At 30.5% G+C, this 26,098-nt stretch overlaps 1 protein-coding gene across 1 annotated transcript; it reads right to left on the reverse strand.

Annotated features, from left to right (window-relative positions):
- Positions 1-24,051: 24,051 nt before the first annotated feature.
- LOC124934595 (aspartic proteinase CDR1-like) lies at positions 24,052-25,371 on the reverse strand. Its single transcript, XM_047475122.1, has one exon. It carries the CDS (start codon positions 25,369-25,371, stop codon positions 24,052-24,054), a length of 1,320 nt encoding a protein of 439 aa, XP_047331078.1.
- Between the last annotated feature and the right edge of the window lie 727 nt (positions 25,372-26,098).

Consider the following 26,098-nt stretch of genomic DNA (forward strand, 5'->3'; position numbering starts at 1 on the left):
GTATCAACCCCCCTCCCCCAACTAGTTCTAGTTAGTAGTACGTTTTGATTAGTAGTACATTTTGTTTCGGCTGATAACAGGTTTATGGATGATTGGGTACGTTTTGATTCGACTGATAACAGGTTGTTTGGATGATTGATTTGGTTTAGAATTTTGGAATTATAATGATCATTTTGTTTATGAATGTTATTGTATATATATGTATTGGTTTGGCTGAACAGGTTTTGGTTGCGCACAAAACGATCAACCTATTTTGTACATTTTATAGGGGTAATACCGAAAGTTATATTGAAAATTCTCGGTTTTTCACTTTCAAGAAAAACCGAGAGTTATATAGAAAACTCTTGGTTTTTCCCTTTCAAGAAAAATCGAGAGTTATTTTTAAAAACTCTCGGATTTACCCTTGTGAGAAAAACCGAGAGTTATTTGGAAAACACTCGGATTTTCTCTTGTAAGAAAAACCAAGCGTTATTTGGAAAACTCTCGATTTTTCTTGAAAGGGAAAAACCGAGAGTTTTCCATATAACTCTCGGTTTTTCTCTCTAGTATCTAAACCGAGAAGTTTACGAAATATTTAGTTAAAAACCCAATTAAATTTACCGAGAGTGGCAATACCGACGAATGCCGGGAGTTACTCAAACTCTCGGTATTATATCTATACCGAGAGATATAGAGTCATTACCGAGAGATTATACTCTCGATTTTGACCCCTTTTTCACTAGTGTAAAAACTTATTTCAAAACATTATTTCATCTAAATCAACTCCCCAATAAAATATTATCAGAAATATAGCTTTTAAGTAAATTAAAAAAAAAATCGTCCAAACCCAGCTCCGGAGTTGGACCTGGTAAAACCAAACAGAGCATTACTCCTTTTCATTTATATTTGATTTTTGCTTGACTTCCATTTAGTTTATCACACTTTCACAATCGCTTGATCTTAATTTAGTTCAATCATGTTTGTGTTCACGAGAACTGCTACGTCATTTTATTATTATTTTTTTATATGTAACCATAAAAATGGTCTGAATCTTACATTTGTTTCTTGTAATTCATTAATTTAAAAGACTAATCTATATCGGCATATGTGAATATTTTTGATTTTATTATGGCTGTTTATGAAGGTTTTTGCAACCTAAAACATGTTCTAGTCACGATATATCTTTTCATTCTTTCCATTAGTTTTTTAAATTTGTCTTAGAGAATTGAAGAACGCATAATCAATTTCTTTTTTGTTTCAGGATGATTTTTCAAACGGTTCTTTAGCCTTATTTTGTTTTGTTTATCTGAACTAAATGTTGGAATTAAATTAATTTCATTAATTAAATGAAAATGATATTTGAACAAATAAAATTTACGCCAAATTCAAATGCGAATTAATGGTAAATTTAATTCCAAATGAAATTTACACCAAATTCAAATATGAATTAATGGTGAAATTTAATCCAAATAAAATTTACAACAAATTCAAATGTGAATTAATGATAAATTTAATCCAAATGAAATTCACACCAAATTCAAATATGTATTAATGTTGAAATTTAATTCAAATAAAATTCATAACAAATTCAAATGTTAATTAATGTGAAATTTAATTCAAATGAAATTCACACCAAATTCAATGTGAATTAAGGTGAAATTTAATCCAAATAAAAATAATTTTTTAATTATAATTACAATAAGACAATTAACAAAAGTTGTTAATTGTTATTGTAACCCAGTATTGATGAATGTAACTTGTTATTGTAACTCAGTATTGATGAATGTAACTTGTAAGGATAATGAAAAGACAAACAAGAATAACCATTGGATAAATAAATTAGTGGTTATTGAATTAGAGAATTGATAAATAATTTTAAGGTTGAATTTTCAATTATATATATCTACTCTTCACTCCAATTCATGTTCATAAATTATTTTATCATTCTCATTCTAAAATTTCAAAAAAAAATTCCTTATTTTTGTGAGTGTTCTTTGTGAGCGTTTTTCAAGTTCTTAACTCAACTAGTTCTTTTAAATCCGGTGATTGTGATTCATGTATTTTTGTCTAATTCATTGTTGTAATAGTTTTCTCTGCTAAACTATTGCAGGCTCTGTTGTACCCTTGGAAAACATCCACCGACAAAACTCTCCAACACAAATGGGAGACTGTAAAACTGTTTTAAGGAAAATTTAATTTTCACAGGTCTAGGAGCCAAAAAAAAATAATTCTTTTTTTTATTTAATATTCTATTGATATAATATTTATGTATAATTGTTACTAGATAAGATTAGCAACACATTAAATTGGTTGAAGATTACATTTTAATTATTAGTTAGTTTTTCATTTATTTTCTTATTAATTATGATTTTAGTTATTTTTTATTAATTAGTTCTACAATTATATATATATATATATATATATATATATATATATATATATATATATATAATTTTAAATTTTTTTTTTAATCTATAATTTACATAGAAATAAATGCATATAATTCATTAATATTTTATTTGTTTTCGTTCGTTGTGTTTTCGGTAACCCAATAATGAGACAATTTTAATACAAACAAATTGTGATAAATCAAACATAACTAGTAGGAGACCAATTAAATGGGAAGAAATATCGTTCCCAGACAACTGGAAAATAGAACAAGCTGTACCTGTAAAACCACAGGTCCAGAATCATAATAATATATTAGATATCTGTCAAAGTGAGGAAGGAAGTGTCGAAGTAAGATTTGACACAAACCTAAAGTTATGTCCAATACAAAGACATAGCTCTATCAAATCATATATCTCACCATTAGATTATAAGGTTGAGTATCCCTCTAGGGCATCCACCTCTCAAATAAGGGAATCAACGTTTTCAGAAGATTCAACTCCAATTACAGAAAGATTATATATCAACAGACAAAATATTGTTAGGGAAAATAACACTCAAACTCTAAATGAACCTGAACCGACAATGTCGGAAATGAACTTTTCTATTTAAATGATTAATACACCCAAAATAGATTTCAATACTGGCTCTACAGCCAGAAAAAATAATTTCAAATGAATTCAAAAATCCGGGATATACCCAATTCAGAAAATGGTTTTTTGAAAGTTTTCACACCAACGAAATAAAACAATTCGAAAAAGAATTTTATGAGTTTTGTACTGCGAAAAATGCTTTAATTCCTTTTACCTCTTGGTTCATAAGCACCTATGTTAAAAGTTATATTTCGGTAATTGAAAGAACTTTCAAATTAGAATCAGGAAAAACCTATCTAGGTACATATCCACCCCCAACAACCTTTCCATATTGAAAAGGGAGAAAAAATATTAAATTTCGCGCCATACAAAAATTTAATTGAAAATGATACGCTCCCAATAACATGCAACATATCAATAATATGTTTGAACAACAAAACTACACAAGTCTGTTCCTAAATATTCTAGGAGAACAGTTACAATCCATGGAAAATAAGATTGAAAAATTAATAAAATCCTTAAATGAAATCAAACCAGGAACGTCAAAAATAATTCCAAAAGAAAAAGAAGCTTTACCAACCTTCCAACCACCTCCAATCATATCTGATTTCAAACTAAGGCCAATGCAAGAGTTTGAAAAATTCTTGAAGAAAAATTTAGCAAGCTAAGCATTAAAACCTTAGACAAGGAAAATAGAGATCATATTAATAAAATAGATAAATGGGCTGATAAACCTATACAAAGTAAATTTTACTACAATAGACCAACACCAATGGATGTTTTACATGAAGAATACACAGATACAATTGATATTAGTTATTCAGGAAACAAAATCTATGAATGGAATATTGATGGATATTCAAACAAACAAATTTATAATACAGTACATAGGATGCTAATGTACTCAACAGTTTGCAAAAATAGTAAAAATAGTGATAAAACTATAGCAACAATGATTGTTGCCGGATTCACTGGACAATTAAAGGGCTGGTGGGATAATTATTTTTCCCAAGAAAATAGAGATTCTATTCTTAACACTGTAAAACAAGAAAACAATAGCCTAACTGAACATGCAGTTTATACATTAGCAATTAACATCATTGAACACTTCACGGGAAGGTTCAGTGATAATAGTGATACAATTAGAACATTATTACAAAACCTAAAGTGCAAGACACTCTCGGATTTAGATGGTACAAAGATACCTTTCTAAGTAGAGTAATGGAACTACCAGAATGTAATAATGTACATTGGAAATCCAAATTTATAGATGGCCTCCCTAGCTTATTTGCTGAAAGGGTTAGAAGAAATCTCAAAAAGAGTCATTCAATGATACCATATGAAAATTATACATATGGTGTATTAATAGATACCTGTATACAGGAAGGACTAGCCTTATGTAATGAAATAAGGTTAAACCAACAAATTAAAAGACAGAGTCAAAATGAAAAACAACAATTAGGTCAATTTTGCCAACAATTTGGAATAGATAGTCCTACATCTAGAAAAGAGAAAAGGGTGAAATATAATAAATATAGAAAACCATTCCGAAAGTACTCGGACATAAAAAATGAGAGGAGGGAAGAAAAGGTTAAAAACAAGTCAAAAAATTTCAAAAATAGTAAGAAATGCTACAACTGTGGAAAATTAGGACACACCTCAAAATTCTGTTGGGCAAAGAAAAAAATTAATAATCTTGAAATCCCAGAAGACACAAAAAGATTAATAATACAAACTTTACAAAACTCAGAATCTGAAGAATCTGGTTCAGATTCAATACCTAGTGATTCTGAAATAGATGACCTATATAATGAAAATACTTCGGAATCAAGCTCGGAAGACTCTGAATGTGAGCCTTGCCGATCAGGATTAAGTTGTCCTAAAAAGGAAACAAATAACCTAGATCAAAATATTGACAAATCAGAATTATATAGAATCATATCTCAATTTTCAGATATGAAAGTTAATGTTTTAACATCAAATCATGCTTTTGAATTACTAAAAGCCATCAAAGATCGAGAATTAAGAATGCAGATCATAGATCAGTTTAATTCTGAAGAAGGAACTTCATCCTCTAAAGATGAAGAGCCCGAAGAAAAGAGCTTCAATTATAATAATCATAATAAATCTTACACTATGAGTGAAGTAATGAATCAACTCAGACACAAGATTCAAAATAAAGAAGAGAATACAACACTCACAAATCTTTACAAAGAAATTAATAATTTAAAGGAAGAAATTAAGATATTAAAAAAGAAGAATATTATACAAGAGTCTAGAATAACTAAGCTTGAGGATAACCATAACGAAAAAAATCACTATAATGACAACAAAGTAGAAATTGAAGAAAATATCTTCTCAGAAAATTTTTTATCCACAATAGAAATGGTTAAATCCCAAAAATGGCACATAAAAATATCTCTCCTAATAGATAATCATTATACAAGATCATTTACTGCTCTTGTTGATAGCGGAGCAGATTTAAATGTTATTCAGGAAGGACTAATCCCTACTAGGTATTTTCATAAAACAAGTCATACCCTGTGGCATGCAGGGGGAGATAAACTCCAAATCCAATATAAACTTCCAAAAGCTTATATATGTACTGATAATAAATGCATTCCTCAGAGCTTTATACTTGCTAAAGATATATCAAATCAGGTCATACTTGGAACCCCATTTTTAAACACAATCTACCCCATTAAGATGATTAATAATAAAGGTATTACAGGAACCTTCCAGAAACATGATATTTTTCTAGAATTTATTGTAGAACCGCTTACTAAAATGTTACATAGTATATATGATAATATCAAAGCAAAACAAGATCAAATATATTTTCTAAAGCAAGAAATAAGTCTAATAACAATAGATGAACAACTAGAAAATCCTAAATTACAAGAAAAAATAGCTCTGCTAAAAGACCAACTTTCAATAGATATTTGTAATGAACATCCTAATGCATTTTGGGATAGAAAGAAACATATAGTTTCACTACCATATGAGGAAGCTTTTAATGAAAAGAATATTCCTACAAAGGCAAGACCTTGCCAAATGAATTCAGAATATCTAGAATTATGCAAAAAAGAGATAGATACACTTCTACAGAAGGGATTAATAAGTCCATCACAATCACCTTGGTCCTGTACGGCTTTCTACGTAAATAAACATTCAGAAGTCGAAAGAGGCGTGCCAAGGTTAGTAATAAACTATAAACCCTTAAACAAAGTATTAAAATGGATTAGGCACCCAATTCCTAATAAGAAGGATCTGTTAGATAGACTGTATGATAGTTTAATATTTTCAAAGTTTGACTTAAAATCAGGATATTGGCAAATCCAGATTGAAAAATCTGACAGGTATAAAACAGCATTCAATGTCCCTATAGGACATTATGAATGGAATGTAATGCCATTTGGATTAAAAAATGCTCCATCCGAATTTCAAAAAATTATGAATAATATCTTTAATCCTTATAGCACATTTATAATTGTCTACATTGATGACATATTAGTTTATTCAAAATCAATTGAAACTCATTTCAAACATTTAAATATGTTCAAAACAATAATAACTCAAAATGGACTAGTAATTTCTAAACCAAAAATGGATCTTTTCAAAACAAAAATAAGGTTTTTAGGTCATATCATTGAAAAGGGAAATATTACTCCCATTAATAGAAACATAGAATTTGCGGAAAAATTCCCTAATGTGATCACTGATAAAACACAATTACAAAGATTTTTGGGCAGCTTAAATTATGTGGCTCCATACTATAAAAATCTAACAGAAGATACATCAATCTTATATGAAAGACTGAAGAAGAACCCTAAACCATGGTCAAACCATCATACAGAGGCTATTAAGAGAATTAAAAATAAAGTAAAGGTACTCCCTTGTTTAATGATAAGTAACCCGAATTGGGAAAAGGTAATTGAGACTGATGCATCTGACATAGGATTTGGAGGAATTCTAACTCAATTAGATCCAGAAACAAAACAGGTCTATCTTGTCAGATTCCATTCAGGGAAATGGAACAACTCTCAAAAGAATTATGCAACAGTCGCAAAAGAAATTCTGGCGATAGTCAAATGTGTTTTAAAATTCCAAGATGATTTATATAATCAAAAATTTATTATACGAACAGATTGCAATGCAGCTAAATTCATGTTCCAGAAAGATTTTAAACATGATGTGTCAAAACAAATGTTCGCCAGATGGCAAGCTCATTTAGCCCCATTTGATTTTGAAATATCATACAAAAAAGGGATAGATAATAATCTCCCTGATTTCTTAACCCGTGAATTTTTAAATTTACAGGAATGAGCGGAAGGGGTTATGATTCTTTCTCTAATAGAGGAAGAGGATCCTCCTCTATCAGAGGAAGAGGTCGGGGCAGAGCACCAGAGATCATATCTCAGTATGGTAAACAAAAACTGATAGCAATGGATCTATCCCAAAGTTCGGACAGTCAAAAAGACAATCCAACGTACGCCAGAATACTGGGAGATGAAGAATCAGAATCCAATAATATTGGATTTATAAGAAATGAATATAAGGAAATTATATTTCTCTTAGAAGAGAAGGACGTCAAATGGAGGAATGAGCCATGGACAATAATGCAGAGGTATTTGGATAATACATCCACTCCGTCAAGGACTTACAAGTCTCGGATATTTTACGAGCAAATACTTATTCAAAGTGGGTCGTGTGAAATATCACATTTCTCTGGGGCAAACAAAGAAATTTATAATTTCAGCAAAATAATAATAAAAAAGACAATTTCGTTGGAAGATTGGGGAATATCCCCAATGAAAGAAAGAGAATTATCGTTTAATAAAACGACAACGATCAAATTTAATTATTGGGATTATTGTGATGCCTTTACTAAGGCACTATATTATGAGAATAATAAATATAAACATTCCTGGTTCATCAAGGTATGTGCAAATGTCTATAGAGGTGATATTCCCCACTGGTTCATAGACTGGTTTTACCGTTTTGGTCCCTGCCCAAAGATTTTACCAGAAGAAATCAAGGTCCTATTCGATAAATGGAGCAATATATCTCCCCAGCTTCTGCAAAAACAAGAAGCTAATTTATATATTGACGGAATAGCTTCATGTTTCTTTTTTACTGAATTTTCCATTCCATGGATCTGGAGATGGATTCCTGAATTTGGTTATACCAAAACAGGCATTCCCTGTCTGTTTAGGTCGTCATTTTATAAATTTTGGGATAAGATGATGAGAGTAGATCAGGAAACAAAAGAGCGATTCGGGAAGGAGACAATGGACCTCCTACACCAGCAAATAAGTATGTATGAAGAAAAACGACAAGTAGCGGAAGCACCGTCCCCGTTTGATTATATCTCCAAAAAATTTCGAATGAGGTCAGAGAACTTATCAAAAAGTCAGATGATATCTGCATATATTGAAGAAATGAAGAAAGACTTTATGTCTAAATTTGAAGATGATAATAAATCAAACAAATCAGACTCAACTATGGCATCCGATTATCTTCAAGACGCTCAAAGTGATGTCGCCATTGAAGACATTTTCGAAGCAATCAAAGATACCTTGGTTGAAAAAATTTCAAAAAAAGACGTTGGATCATCATCATCCAGCCAGTTCAAAATTTAAAGAGAAACAAGATCCGAAAGATGCGGAAAAAACTTATCCCGGGAATCCTGGGAGGTACTGTTTGCGGCAGAAGAAGACAAGATCCGTAATTTGCGGGAAGAAACTTATCCCGAGAATCCTGGGAATCACTGTTCAAGTTTTTAACTTTTATTTAAATGTTTTACTATAAATAGTTGTTTATGTTGGGTTGGAAGGGGAGGAAAAAACGACCCCTGAAATCTGTATTGTACTCTCTCTCTCTCTCTATTGTACTCTCTAGCACCATCATCCAGTTGTAATAAATTTGAAGCATCACCAATAAAAGTTTGGAGGACAGTGTGTTTAACCTTCATTCCCGGGTACGTTCCAAATCTTACTACATATTTAATTATTTGCTTTAAATGTCAAGCCTAATAGGCTAATCAAATTAGGTGTTGATCATGACCGCTAACTACCCTTCATAAAAAAAAAAAAAAAAAAAAAAAAAGTAATTAACAAAAAATTAAAGCTTATCTTAGAAGTTTTGAATGGACATCTGGCATGGATTTGAAATGTCGATCCCTTTTATAATATGGTACTTTAATTTTGTGTTCCTGTTTGGTCCTATTGAGCCACTGTTTTAGGCATGTTGGACACTTTGGAACTTTAAATTGAAGTTAAGTATTATAATTGGTTGATAGGCATTTCTATTATCCTAAACCCTAAACCCTAAACCCTAAACCCTAAACCTACAAGAAATGGTAGAAATGCAGTTCTATTAAAACATACAAAGAAAGTCTGAAGAGGGACAACTTCTGGGTTTAGGATAATAGAAATGGTATCAGAGCCAGAGGGTAGTTATGCAGAATGATCAACACACCTTACTAATCATGAATCTAATGAACATCATTTCAAGAAATAAAAACATTAAGAATACAAAAAAAGAGGAGTATGATATTCCTAAGGATTTAGATCTCCTAAATAAGTGGACAATTCCAAAAGTTGAACCTAGATTGATATATCAATTAGGAACATTTGAGAAAATGGGTTTAAAACAAGTAATAAAAACTACTGAAGAGTCAGTTTCACTAGATAATAGTGATATGGTCATAAAACTACTATCAGATATGGATATAGCATATTATAAACGATCCTATAAATTTCTACATATAGGACTAGTGCAGGTGGCATTTAAACCTTTAACCTTAGAAGGTTTACCAGAGAGCTTTATGGCAGCCCTAAGAGATGGAAGAAACCTAAATTGGAAACAATCCCTAATGGGAATAATACAGTCCAGTTTAGCTCAAGGACCAGTTTATTTTAACGTTTTTCCAAACTTACAATTATCTTTATCTGACGCTAATATAACTGACTCCCTAACATTAAATGTTAAAACACATGGATATAATTATGCTCCCGGATCGGAAGTAATGTGTGTTTGTTATAGAATATATTATAAACCATTATTCACTTTAAATCCCCTTTGTAGAATAATGGACAAACCCAATAATGAGACAATTTTAATACAAACAAATTGTGATAAATCAAACATAACTAGTAGGAGACCAATTAAATGGGAAGAAATATCGTTCCCAGACAACTGGAAAATAGAACAAGCTGTACCTGTAAAACCACAGGTCCAGAATCATAATAATATATTAGATATCTGTCAAAGTGAGGAAGGAAGTGTCGAAGTAAGATTTGACACAAACCTAAAGTTATGTCCAATACAAAGACATAGCTCTATCAAATCATATATCTCACCATTAGATTATAAGGTTGAGTATCCCTCTAGGGCATCCACCTCTCAAATAAGGGAATCAACGTTTTCAGAAGATTCAACTCCAATTACAGAAAGATTATATATCAACAGACAAAATATTGTTAGGGAAAATAACACTCAAACTCTAAATGAACCTGAACCGACAATGTCGGAAATGAACTTTTCTATTTAAATGATTAATACACCCAAAATAGATTTCAATACTGGCTCTACAGCCAGAAAAATAATTTCAAATGAATTCAAAAATCCGGGATATACCCAATTCAGAAAATGGTTTTTTGAAAGTTTTCACACCAACGAAATAAAACAATTCGAAAAAGAATTTTATGAGTTTTGTACTGCGAAAAATGCTTTAATTCCTTTTACCTCTTGGTTCATAAGCACCTATGTTAAAAGTTATATTTCGGTAATTGAAAGAACTTTCAAATTAGAATCAGGAAAAACCTATCTAGGTACATATCCACCCCATCAACCTTTCCATATTGAAAAGGGAGAAAAAATATTAAATTTCGCGCCATACAAAAATTTAATTGAAAATGATACGCTCCCAATAACATGCAAACATATCAATAATATGTTTGAACAACAAAACTACACAAGTCTGTTCCTAAATATTCTAGGAGAACAGTTACAATCCATGGAAAATAAGATTGAAAAATTAATAAAATCCTTAAATGAAATCAAACCAGGAACGTCAAAAATAATTCCAAAAGAAAAAGAAGCTTTACCAACTTTCCAACCACCTCCAATCATATCTGATTTCAAACTAAGGCCAATGCAAGAGTTTGAAAAAATTCTTGAAGAAAAATTTAGCAAGCTAAGCATTAAAACCTTAGACAAGGAAAATAGAGATCATATTAATAAAATAGATAAATGGGCTGATAAACCTATACAAAGTAAATTTTACTACAATAGACCAACACCAATGGATGTTTTACATGAAGAATACACAGATACAATTGATATTAGTTATTCAGGAAACAAAATCTATGAATGGAATATTGATGGATATTCAAACAAACAAATTTATAATACAGTACATAGGATGCTAATGTACTCAACAGTTTGCAAAAATAGTAAAAATAGTGATAAAACTATAGCAACAATGATTGTTGCCGGATTCACTGGACAATTAAAGGGCTGGTGGGATAATTATTTTTCCCAAGAAAATAGAGATTCTATTCTTAACACTGTAAAACAAGAAAACAATAGCCTAACTGAACATGCAGTTTATACATTAGCAATTAACATCATTGAACACTTCACGGGAAGGTTCAGTGATAATAGTGATACAATTAGAACATTATTACAAAACCTAAGGTGCAAGACACTCTCGGATTTTAGATGGTACAAAGATACCTTTCTAAGTAGAGTAATGGAACTACCAGAATGTAATAATGTACATTGGAAATCCAAATTTATAGATGGCCTCCCTAGCTTATTTGCTGAAAGGGTTAGAAGAAATCTCAAAAAGAGTCATTCAATGATACCATATGAAAATTATACATATGGTGTATTAATAGATAAATGTTATTCAGGAAGGACTAATCCCTACTAGGTATTTTCATAAAACAAGTCATACCCTGTGGCATGCAGGGGGAGATAAACTCCAAATCCAATATAAACTTCCAAAAGCTTATATATGTACTGATAATAAATGCATTCCTCAGAGCTTTATACTTGCTAAAGATATATCAAATCAGGTCATACTTGGAACCCCATTTTTAAACACAATCTACCCCATTAAGATGATTAATAATAAAGGTATTACAGGAACCTTCCAGAAACATGATATTTTTCTAGAATTTATTGTAGAACCGCTTACTAAAATGTTACATAGTATATATGATAATATCAAAGCAAAACAAGATCAAATATATTTTCTAAAGCAAGAAATAAGTCTAATAACAATAGATGAACAACTAGAAAATCCTAAATTACAAGAAAAAATAGCTCTGCTAAAAGACCAAATTTCAATAGATATTTGTAATGAACATCCTAATGCATTTTGGGATAGAAAGAAACATATAGTTTCACTACCATATGAGGAAGCTTTTAATGAAAAGAATATTCCTACAAAGGCAAGACCTTGCCAAATGAATTCAGAATATCTAGAATTATGCAAAAAAGAGATAGATACACTTCTACAGAAGGGATTAATAAGTCCATCACAATCACCTTGGTCCTGTACGGCTTTCTACGTAAATAAACATTCAGAAGTCGAAAGAGGCGTGCCAAGGTTAGTAATAAACTATAAACCCTTAAACAAAGTATTAAAATGGATTAGGCACCCAATTCCTAATAAGAAGGATCTGTTAGATAGACTGTATGATAGTTTAATATTTTCAAAGTTTGACTTAAAATCAGGATATTGGCAAATCCAGATTGAAAAATCTGACAGGTATAAAACAGCATTCAATGTCCCTATAGGACATTATGAATGGAATGTAATGCCATTTGGATTAAAAAATGCTCCATCCGAATTTCAAAAAATTATGAATAATATCTTTAATCCTTATAGCACATTTATAATTGTCTACATTGATGACATATTAGTTTATTCAAAATCAATTGAAACTCATTTCAAACATTTAAATATGTTCAAAACAATAATAACTCAAAATGGACTAGTAATTTCTAAACCAAAAATGGATCTTTTCAAAACAAAAATAAGGTTTTTAGGTCATATCATTGAAAAGGGAAATATTACTCCCATTAATAGAAACATAGAATTTGCGGAAAAATTCCCTAATGTGATCACTGATAAAACACAATTACAAAGATTTTTGGGCAGCTTAAATTATGTGGCTCCATACTATAAAAATCTAACAGAAGATACATCAATCTTATATGAAAGACTGAAGAAGAACCCTAAACCATGGTCAAACCATCATACAGAGGCTATTAAGAGAATTAAAAATAAAGTAAAGGTACTCCCTTGTTTAATGATAAGTAACCCGAATTGGGAAAAGGTAATTGAGACTGATGCATCTGACATAGGATTTGGAGGAATTCTAACTCAATTAGATCCAGAAACAAAACAGGTCTATCTTGTCAGATTCCATTCAGGGAAATGGAACAACTCTCAAAAGAATTATGCAACAGTCGCAAAAGAAATTCTAGCGATAGTCAAATGTGTTTTAAAATTCCAAGATGATTTATATAATCAAAAATTTATTATACGAACAGATTGCAATGCAGCTAAATTCATGTTCCAGAAAGATTTTAAACATGATGTGTCAAAACAAATGTTCGCCAGATGGCAAGCTCATTTAGCCCCATTTGATTTTGAAATATCATACAAAAAAGGGATAGATAATAATCTCCCTGATTTCTTAACCCGTGAATTTTTAAATTTACAGGAATGAGCGGAAGGGGTTATGATTCTTTCTCTAATAGAGGAAGAGGATCCTCCTCTATCAGAGGAAGAGGTCGGGGCAGAGCACCAGAGATCATATCTCAGTATGGTAAACAAAAACTGATAGCAATGGATCTATCCCAAAGTTCGGACAGTCAAAAAGACAATCCAACGTACGCCAGAATACTGGGAGATGAAGAATCAGAATCCAATAATATTGGATTTATAAGAAATGAATATAAGGAAATTATATTTCTCTTAGAAGAGAAGGACGTCAAATGGAGGAAAAAACGACCCCTGAAATCTGTATTGTACTCTCTCTCTCTCTATTGTACTCTCTAGCACCATCATCCAGTTGTAATAAATTTGAAGCATCACCAATAAAAGTTTGGAGGACAGTGTGTTTAACCTTCATTCCCGGGTACGTTCCAAATCTTACTACATATTTAATTATTTGCTTTAAATGTCAAGCCTAATAGGCTAATCAAATTAGGTGTTGATCATGACCGCTAACTACCCTTCATAAAAAAAAAAAAAAAAAAAAAAAAAAAAAAGTAATTAATAAAAAATTAAAGCTTATCTTAGAAGTTTTGAATGGACATCTGGCATGGATTTGAAATGTCGATCCCTTTTATAATATGGTACTTTAATTTTGTGTTCCTGTTTGGTCCTATTGAGCCACTGTTTTAGGCATGTTGGACACTTTGGAACTTTAAATTGAAGTTAAGTATTATAATTGGTTGATAGGCATTTCTATTATCCTAAACCCAGAAGTTGTCCCTCTTCAGACTTTCTTTGTATGTTTTAATTTTATTTTCGATCCTAAAAATATTATGGTACCAACTTCTGAAGAGGGACAACTTCTGGGTTTAGGATAATAGAAATGCCTATCAACCAATTATAATACTTAACTTCAATTTAAAGTTCCAAAGTGTCCAACATGCCTAAAACAGTGGCTCAATAGGACCAAACAGGAACACAAAATTAAAGTACCATATTATAAAAGGGATCGACATTTCAAATCCATGCCAGATGTCCATTCAAAACTTCTAAGATAAGCTTTAATTTTTTATTAATTACTTTTTTTTTTTTTTTTTTTTTTTTTTTTTTTTATGAAGGGTAGTTAGCGGTCATGATCAACACCTAATTTGATTAGCCTATTAGGCTTGACATTTAAAGCAAATAATTAAATATGTAGTAAGATTTGGAACGTACCCGGGAATGAAGGTTAAACACACTGTCCTCCAAACTTTTATTGGTGATGCTTCAAATTTATTACAACTGGATGATGGTGCTAGAGAGTACAATAGAGAGAGAGAGAGTACAATACAGATTTCAGGGGTCGTTTTTTCCTCCCCTTCCAACCCAACATAAACAACTATTTATAGTAAAACATTTAAATAAAAGTTAAAAACTTGAACAGTGATTCCCAGGATTCTCGGGATAAGTTTCTTCCCGCAAATTACGGATCTTGTCTTCTTCTGCCGCAAACAGTACCTCCCAGGATTCCCGGGATAAGTTTTTTCCGCATCTTTCGGATCTTGTTTCTCTTTAAATTTTGAACTGGCTGGATGATGATGATCCAACGTCTTTTTTTGAAATTTTTTCAACCAAGGTATCTTTGATTGCTTCGAAAATGTCTTCAATGGCGACATCACTTTGAGCGTCTTGAAGATAATCGGATGCCATAGTTGAGTCTGATTTGTTTGATTTATTATCATCTTCAAATTTAGACATAAAGTCTTTCTTCATTTCTTCAATATATGCAGATATCATCTGACTTTTTGATAAGTTCTCTGACCTCATTCGAAATTTTTTGGAGATATAATCAAACGGGGACGGTGCTTCCGCTACTTGTCGTTTTTCTTCATACATACTTATTTGCTGGTGTAGGAGGTCCATTGTCTCCTTCCCGAATCGCTCTTTTGTTTCCTGATCTACTCTCATCATCTTATCCCAAAATTTATAAAATGACGACCTAAACAGACAGGGAATGCCTGTTTTGGTATAACCAAATTCAGGAATCCATCTCCAGATCCATGGAATGGAAAATTCAGTAAAAAAGAAACATGAAGCTATTCCGTCAATATATAAATTAGCTTCTTGTTTTTGCAGAAGCTGGGGAGATATATTGCTCCATTTATCGAATAGGACCTTGATTTCTTCTGGTAAAATCTTTGGGCAGGGACCAAAACGGTAAAACCAGTCTATGAACCAGTGGGGAATATCACCTCTATAGACATTTGCACATACCTTGATGAACCAGGAATGTTTATATTTATTATTCTCATAATATAGTGCCTTAGTAAAGGCATCACAATAATCCCAATAATTAAATTTGATCGTTGTCGTTTTATTAAACGATAATTCTCTTTCTTTCATTGGGGATATTCCCCAATCTTCCAACGAAATTGTCTTTTTTATTATTATTTTGCTGAAATTATAAATTTCTTTGTTTGCCCCAGAGAAATGTGATATTTCACATGACCCACTTTGAATAAGTATTTGCTCGTAAAATATCCGAGACTTGTAAGTCCTTGACGGAGTGGATGTATTATCCAAATACCTCTGCATTATTGTCCATGGCTCATTCCTCCATTTGACGTCCTTCTCTTCTAAGAGAAATATAATTTCCTTATATTCATTTCTTATAAATCCAATATTATTGGATTCTGATTCTTCATCTCCCAGTATTCTGGCGTACGTTGGATTGTCTTTTTGACTGTCCGAACTTTGGGATAGATCCATTGCTATCAGTTTTTGTTTACCATACTGAGATATGATCTCTGGTGCTCTGCCCCGACCTCTTCCTCTGATAGAGGAGGATCCTCTTCCTCTATTAGAGAAAGAATCATAACCCCTTCCGCTCATTCCTGTAAATTTAAAAATTCACGGGTTAAGAAATCAGGGAGATTATTATCTATCCCTTTTTTGTATGATATTTCAAAATCAAATGGGGCTAAATGAGCTTGCCATCTGGCGAACATTTGTTTTGACACATCATGTTTAAAATCTTTCTGGAACATGAATTTAGCTGCATTGCAATCTGTTCGTATAATAAATTTTTGATTATATAAATCATCTTGGAATTTTAAAACACATTTGACTATCGCCAGAATTTCTTTTGCGACTGTTGCATAATTCTTTTGAGAGTTGTTCCATTTCCCTGAATGGAATCTGACAAGATAGACCTGTTTTGTTTCTGGATCTAATTGAGTTAGAATTCCTCCAAATCCTATGTCAGATGCATCAGTCTCAATTACCTTTTCCCAATTCGGGTTACTTATCATTAAACAAGGGAGTACCTTTACTTTATTTTTAATTCTCTTAATAGCCTCTGTATGATGGTTTGACCATGGTTTAGGGTTCTTCTTCAGTCTTTCATATAAGATTGATGTATCTTCTGTTAGATTTTTATAGTATGGAGCCACATAATTTAAGCTGCCCAAAAATCTTTGTAATTGTGTTTTATCAGTGATCACATTAGGGAATTTTTCCGCAAATTCTATGTTTCTATTAATGGGAGTAATATTTCCCTTTTCAATGATATGACCTAAAAACCTTATTTTTGTTTTGAAAAGATCCATTTTTGGTTTAGAAATTACTAGTCCATTTTGAGTTATTATTGTTTTGAACATATTTAAATGTTTGAAATGAGTTTCAATTGATTTTGAATAAACTAATATGTCATCAATGTAGACAATTATAAATGTGCTATAAGGATTAAAGATATTATTCATAATTTTTTGAAATTCGGATGGAGCATTTTTTAATCCAAATGGCATTACATTCCATTCATAATGTCCTATAGGGACATTGAATGCTGTTTTATACCTGTCAGATTTTTCAATCTGGATTTGCCAATATCCTGATTTTAAGTCAAACTTTGAAAATATTAAACTATCATACAGTCTATCTAACAGATCCTTCTTATTAGGAATTGGGTGCCTAATCCATTTTAATACTTTGTTTAAGGGTTTATAGTTTATTACTAACCTTGGCACGCCTCTTTCGACTTCTGAATGTTTATTTACGTAGAAAGCCGTACAGGACCAAGGTGATTGTGATGGACTTATTAATCCCTTCTGTAGAAGTGTATCTATCTCTTTTTTGCATAATTCTAGATATTCTGAATTCATTTGGCAAGGTCTTGCCTTTGTAGGAATATTCTTTTCATTAAAAGCTTCCTCATATGGTAGTGAAACTATATGTTTCTTTCTATCCCAAAATGCATTAGGATGTTCATTACAAATATCTATTGAAAGTTGGTCTTTTAGCAGAGCTATTTTTTCTTGTAATTTAGGATTTTCTAGTTGTTCATCTATTGTTATTAGACTTATTTCTTGCTTTAGAAAATATATTTGATCTTGTTTTGCTTTGATATTATCATATATACTATGTAACATTTTAGTAAGCGGTTCTACAATAAATTCTAGAAAAATATCATGTTTCTGGAAGGTTCCTGTAATACCTTTATTATTAATCATCTTAATGGGGTAGATTGTGTTTAAAAATGGGGTTCCAAGTATGACCTGATTTGATATATCTTTAGCAAGTATAAAGCTCTGAGGAATGCATTTATTATCAGTACATATATAAGCTTTTGGAAGTTTATATTGGATTTGGAGTTTATCTCCCCCTGCATGCCACAGGGTATGACTTGTTTTATGAAAATACCTAGTAGGGATTAGTCCTTCCTGAATAACATTTAAATCTGCTCCGCTATCAACAAGAGCAGTAAATGATCTTGTATAATGATTATCTATTAGGAGAGATATTTTTATGTGCCATTTTTGGGATTTAACCATTTCTATTGTGGATAAAAAATTTTCTGAGAAGATATTTTCTTCAATTTCTACTTTGTTGTCATTATAGTGATTTTTTTCGTTATGGTTATCCTCAAGCTTAGTTATTCTAGACTCTTGTATAATATTCTTCTTTTTTAATATCTTAATTTCTTCCTTTAAATTATTAATTTCTTTGTAAAGATTTGTGAGTGTTGTATTCTCTTCTTTATTTTGAATCTTGTGTCTGAGTTGATTCATTACTTCACTCATAGTGTAAGATTTATTATGATTATTATAATTGAAGCTCTTTTCTTCGGGCTCTTCATCTTTAGAGGATGAAGTTCCTTCTTCAGAATTAAACTGATCTATGATCTGCATTCTTAATTCTGGATCTTTGATGGCTTTTAGTAATTCAAAAGCATGATTTGATGTTAAAACATTAACTTTCATATCTGAAAATTGAGATATGATTCTATATAATTCTGATTTGTCAATATTTTGATCTAGGTTATTTGTTTCCTTTTTAGGACAACTTAATCCTGATCGGCAAGGCTCACATTCAGAGTCTTCCGAGCTTGATTCCGAAGTATTTTCATTATATAGGTCATCTATTTCAGAATCACTAGGTATTGAATCTGAACCAGATTCTTCAGATTCTGAGTTTTGTAAAGTTTGTATTATTAATCTTTTTGTGTCTTCTGGGATTTCAAGATTATTAATTTTTTTCTTTGCCCAACAGAATTTTGAGGTGTGTCCTAATTTTCCACAGTTGTAGCATTTCTTACTATTTTTGAAATTTTTTGACTTGTTTTTAACCTTTTCTTCCCTCCTCTCATTTTTTATGTCCGAGTACTTTCGGAATGGTTTTCTATATTTATTATATTTCACCCTTTTCTCTTTTCTAGATGTAGGACTATCTATTCCAAATTGTTGGCAAAATTGACCTAATTGTTGTTTTTCATTTTGACTCTGTCTTTTAATTTGTTGGTTTAACCTTATTTCATTACATAAGGCTAGTCCTTCCTGTATACAGGTATCTATTAATACACCATATGTATAATTTTCATATGGTATCATTGAATGACTCTTTTTGAGATTTCTTCTAACCCTTTCAGCAAATAAGCTAGGGAGGCCATCTATAAATTTGGATTTCCAATGTACATTATTACATTCTGGTAGTTCCATTACTCTACTTAGAAAGGTATCTTTGTACCATCTAAAATCCGAGAGTGTCTTGCACCTTAGGTTTTGTAATAATGTTCTAATTGTATCACTATTATCACTGAACCTTCCCGTGAAGTGTTCAATGATGTTAATTGCTAATGTATAAACTGCATGTTCAGTTAGGCTATTGTTTTCTTGTTTTACAGTGTTAAGAATAGAATCTCTATTTTCTTGGGAAAAATAATTATCCCACCAGCCCTTTAATTGTCCAGTGAATCCGGCAACAATCATTGTTGCTATAGTTTTATCACTATTTTTACTATTTTTGCAAACTGTTGAGTACATTAGCATCCTATGTACTGTATTATAAATTTGTTTGTTTGAATATCCATCAATATTCCATTCATAGATTTTGTTTCCTGAATAACTAATATCAATTGTATCTGTGTATTCTTCATGTAAAACATCCATTGGTGTTGGTCTATTGTAGTAAAATTTACTTTGTATAGGTTTATCAGCCCATTTATCTATTTTATTAATATGATCTCTATTTTCCTTGTCTAAGGTTTTAATGCTTAGCTTGCTAAATTTTTCTTCAAGAATTTTTTCAAACTCTTGCATTGGCCTTAGTTTGAAATCAGATATGATTGGAGGTGGTTGGAAAGTTGGTAAAGCTTCTTTTTCTTTTGGAATTATTTTTGACGTTCCTGGTTTGATTTCATTTAAGGATTTTATTAATTTTTCAATCTTATTTTCCATGGATTGTAACTGTTCTCCTAGAATATTTAGGAACAGACTTGTGTAGTTTTGTTGTTCAAACATATTATTGATATGTTTGCATGTTATTGGGAGCGTATCATTTTCAATTAAATTTTTGTATGGCGCGAAATTTAATATTTTTTCTCCCTTTTCAATATGGAAAGGTTGTTGGGGTGGATATGTACCTAGATAGGTTTTTCCTGATTCTAATTTGAAAGTTCTTTCAATTACCGAAATATAACTTTTAACATAGGTGCTTATGAACCAAGAGGTAAAAGGAATTAAAGCATTTTTCGCAGTACAAAACTCATAAAATTCTTTTTCGAATTGTTTTATTTCGTTGGTGTGAAAACTTTCAAAAAACCATTTTCTGAATTGGGTATATCCCGGATTTTTGAATTCATTTGAAATTATTTTTCTGGCTGTAGAGCCAGTATTGAAATCTATTTTGGGTGTATTAATCATTTAAATAGAAAAGTTCATTTCCGACATTGTCGGTTCAGGTTCATTTAGAGTTTGAGTGTTATTTTCCCTAACAATATTTTGTCTGTTGATATATAATCTTTCTGTAATTGGAGTTGAATCTTCTGAAAACGTTGATTCCCTTATTTGAGAGGTGGATGCCCTAGAGGGATACTCAACCTTATAATCTAATGGTGAGATATATGATTTGATAGAGCTATGTCTTTGTATTGGACATAACTTTAGGTTTGTGTCAAATCTTACTTCGACACTTCCTTCCTCACTTTGACAGATATCTAATATATTATTATGATTCTGGACCTGTGGTTTTACAGGTACAGCTTGTTCTATTTTCCAGTTGTCTGGGAACGATATTTCTTCCCATTTAATTGGTCTCCTACTAGTTATGTTTGATTTATCACAATTTGTTTGTATTAAAATTGTCTCATTATTGGGTTTGTCCATTATTCTACAAAGGGGATTTAAAGTGAATAATGGTTTATAATATATTCTATATATATATATATATATAATTTTAAAAATATTTTTTAATTTATAATTTACAAAGTATCTAGAAATAAATGCATATAATTGATTAATATTTTATTTGTTTTCGGTTTCGTCGTGGATGAATGCTAGACACTAAAAAGGAAGACATTTTATTTATTTATAAAGTTGTTATTTTAGTTAATTTTCTCAATTCTTAATTGTTTTCCATTTTTCCTTTATAAGCTTTGTAATTTGGCTTGAAGACATTATATTATTTATATTATGGTACTATAGTTTATTAATATATATATATATATATATATATAATAATAATAATAATTATTCAAATTGGCTTGCTCATAAATTTTTATTCTCCAACCTTTAAATGATTAGCAATGCCTATTTCTCTGAACAATTATTTGGACATAAGGAAACTCTTACTCTCAAGATCATATATTGGCTTGCTCATAGATTATGCTTGTTTTCTTTGTGGAGTCCAAGTAGTCCTCATGAATGAGGATTTTTAGTTACAAATTGATTAATTTGATCTGAGTTCATTCGAGAATCTTGAACGTCATTGTTTCCACCACATATATGATATCCGAAAATTGTTGGATCCCTTTGTTTGATTCTTTTGCATTTAATCAAAGTGGCAAAAAAAGTTGTGTCTCAATATTTTTTTGGAATATTTGTATCAAAGTGATTTAGAGGAATGGGAGGCTACCATAGAGGAGATATGCACTCTACAAGTTATTGGTAGAATAATAAATTTTGGTTTAAACATAGAGTATAATCTTAGGTACCTTAAATGTAATTTATCCTAAAAATGTAACCATCGCTATCGCTTTTCATCGATAATCCTAAAAATTTCTTTGTCCTCCTTCCTTGAATTCATCGATTTTCTGTTCCATTTCAGATTAGTAAGGGCAATTGATACCTATCGGGTCGGGTAAATAATGAACAGAAATTTTAGGGTCTAAACTGGATCGGTACCCGATTATTGACATATCGTGTATTAGAATAGAACAAATTGGGATAATTTTATGTTTTTTTTAAATTAAAAATCAAATAATTTTAGTTTTTTTTATAAGATGACAATTCTAATATTTTTTTAAAAAAGGACATGCTTATAAATATTATCATCTAATATATATTAATCTTATAAAGAAACATTTAAACAGGCTAAAGAAAGTTTAATAAGATAAAGATTCTAAATATATAAAATAATTTTAATTTATATAACAAATGTGTTTTTGTAAAGTTCAGTTCAAACTAAAAATAAATAAAACAATTTGCAAAACAAACATGTGTTTGTAAAAATTCGGGTTCCTTGAAATAAATTGGGTCAAATAACATTAATTGTAGATGTATAAAATATTAAAAATTTATTATTAAAATTTATTATATATATTTTTTACTCAATTAATTCGAAACATGATCATGTTTGATGGCAGGGGTGGAGCCAGAATTTCAAATCTACCCGGGCTAATTTTTTATTAAAAAAATCTATTCGGGCTATACCTGTCACCAATGCCTTTTAGCGACGGAAAATAACAATTGACGACGGTAATTTACCGTCGTTATTGATAAAATACATACAAACTGTTTAAGGCTACCCGGGCTACAGCCTGGGCCGGCTTGTACTTGGTTCCGCCCCTGTTTGATGGTGTCTTTTAGGCATTTTTCAAACATTTTTCATTTTTGTGAAAATTTGTTTGATTTTTTTTTTATAAGCATATATATATATATATTTTTATCAATGTAATAAAAATTTATACCAATTAGATATCTTATAAATATTTTTTTTTTAATTTTTATCAATTATTTAATTTATTTATTTTAAAAAAATTATAAAACTTAATGATCTATTAATTTTTTTTTTAATAATTATAGAACCAAAACAATATAATATTAGTATCTTCTTATTCAAGATAATAATTTCAGCTTTTTAAAATCTCTAAAAACATATCTTTCATTTTATGATTGCAGACTAATATTTTTTAATTTTTAGTTTATTATGTGTTATATAATTAATTATTTATAAAAAATAAAATAATATCATATTATATTATTTTAAATAATAAATACATCTAATTTTTTAATTATTTTAATAAATAGATTATATAAATATTAATATTGAGATATTATATATTTAGAAAATACAATATTTAAAGTATAGAATATTATTATAGTTTTATATTTGGTTATACAAAGATGTTTTCTAAATTTATGTATATATATATACTTGATCAATAATTCTCATCAACAAATATAAATAATAACAAAAATTAGTCTTTTGTTTCTGGTTCTTTATTATATTTTTTAAGTTTTAACATTATCTTCGTTTGTAATCGATCTTAGAATAAGGTACGTTTAATCTTTTTACATAAATTTTTATAATTAATCAAGATTATAATTTAAAAGTATAATATATTTAAATAAAAAAAACTAAAGTCATAAGAGAGATTTGGAGTTGTTTTCCTCTCAACATTAGGTGATCTCTGAAGAACAAACAAAATGAAATAAACAAACCAAATATAAACTGCATTGAAATCAGCATCTTTATTTCTTAATGTTATGGTATCATAGTTTATTATTAATTAATACATATAAAATAATAATTCAAATTGGCTTGCTCATAGAGTTTTATTCTCCAACCTTTAAATATGAGTAACACTTACTATTTCCGTCAGCAATAATTTGGTGTAAAAGAAACTCTTCCATTATCAATATCAAATCCAATCATGGTCTCCGATTGTAATTTATTCCCAAATAGAGCTAGAGGATCACTAGTTGGGGCTATCGCTAGACACATATGATCTCCATAGATGAATATAGTATTTCTCATCTGCAAAGCCAACTCAGCGCCTCCAGAAAAATGGAACATGATCGTTGGAAATTCAAAGTTGTCGCGGTACTTGTAGCAAAGTTGTAGATGACGAGATGTAGATAGAGGAATTGGCGTGTCTTGAATCTCCTTTATTAGTATACTTTCCAGTTGTTGGTACATATCCTTTGGCAAAAAGGATAGTGATGAGCCTGAGTCGAACATGATATTACCTTTCTCATGAGAACCAATCATGAAGGGAAATCCCCTATTGTTGACGCTGATCGCTTCCAATGTAACGAAATAGTAGTCTCCAGGTACACTTAAGACCAATGGGGTGGAGATTGAACCTTCACTAGACAAGATTGCGTTAGCTCCAAAGCTTACCTTGCTTCTTTCTTTTTTATTAGAAGTATCAGTTAGGCAGTACGAGAATCTACCACCCATGCCATTGCGAAGCTGAAGCTGACTAACTAATGAGTGTGGCCCGTTTCCGAGCCCAACAATGCCAACCGAGGTTTTTTGGAAGACGCCAACGTTGTTATTCGAGCACCCAAAAACCATTCCTGGGAGGGAAGTGTTTCCCAATTTAAAAGTTTCCGTGGCTAGTTCCCCGAAGCTGATTGTGTTGTCATCGTATTTTAAATGATATTTACATTTTCTTTTTGCACCACTACAATTAATTTCCGGACCTAATTGTTGACATGTTAATGATTCACATAGAATTGGTCGAAATGATGATGATTTCTTCGGATTAAATTTGGATTTAGTCTGTTTGAAACAGTTGAACCAGTTGATGCATTTGCTGCATTGAGTCCACACGACGTCACTTCCAATGTCAAAGATTGCCCATTGTTTGACGGGTGGTGTGCCAATGGAAAACTCCATAAGGAACTCCCCTTTACTTGCCATAATTGCCGCTTCCGTGGAATAAATTTCCTTCCCGGCATTGTTGTGGAGTTGTAAGAGAGCGTCATTATTGGGGAGTTTTAAGAGAGACTTGAGATGAGATAAACGGGAACTAGAGCGAAAGATGGCTCTTTCTACGAGTTCACTTTGGTTGACCGATGAGTCGTAGAATGGTGATTCAAATGAATCTTGATGGATGAGATCCATAGAAAAACCACTTAATTTTGATGTTTTTGCTACAGAGACGGTTGGAAATTGTAGCATGATATACATAACTAAAATTAGGGTAGGGTAGAAAAAAATGCTAGCCATGATGAAATATGGAGAGAAGACTAGCTGATGAAATTTAAATTTATTGAGGTCCCAAAAATGTTAATATAGAATGTATAAATTCTGAATGTGAAATATATTAAGGTAATATTACATGTTATTGACTTTTTCCAACAAATATTAGTCAAGAAAGATAAAAATAAAAAAGTTGATATATGTAATGTTTAATGTTTTTTTATAATAAGGAATGATAGAAACGATACAAACATAATAATATGAGAGAAAAAAAAGAAACACATTTCTTATGCTTTATATGTTATAATAATACTGAAATCAAGTTCAGAGCTTAAAATGATAACTTTTAAACTTAGGCAAAATTTAATTTTATGCATATATAACATTGAAAAACTTTCTTAAATTGAAACTTAAACTTAACTTATGTTAATTGAAAACTTCCTATTACAATAGATGTCATTAAACTAGAAACATAAGTAAATGTGTTCAAAAATCATTAGATGGTAGATTTCAGTTAAACTAATTAAGGAGACTGATATTTTATTCGTCTCAAAATGACTAAAATTAATTATGATAGTTTGAGTTCGATATAATTTAAATTTAAATCTCTTCTCGATAAAAACAACTAGCTAGGTTCATTTTCAAATAGGAATTGACCCATTATTTAATGTAAATCTGAATTTGTTTAATTTTTTTATTGGTTAGAGAAATTTAT

This window comes from Impatiens glandulifera, chromosome 4, assembly GCF_907164915.1.
Source record: "Impatiens glandulifera chromosome 4, dImpGla2.1, whole genome shotgun sequence".
In the NCBI taxonomy this organism is placed as follows: domain Eukaryota; kingdom Viridiplantae; phylum Streptophyta; class Magnoliopsida; order Ericales; family Balsaminaceae; genus Impatiens; species Impatiens glandulifera.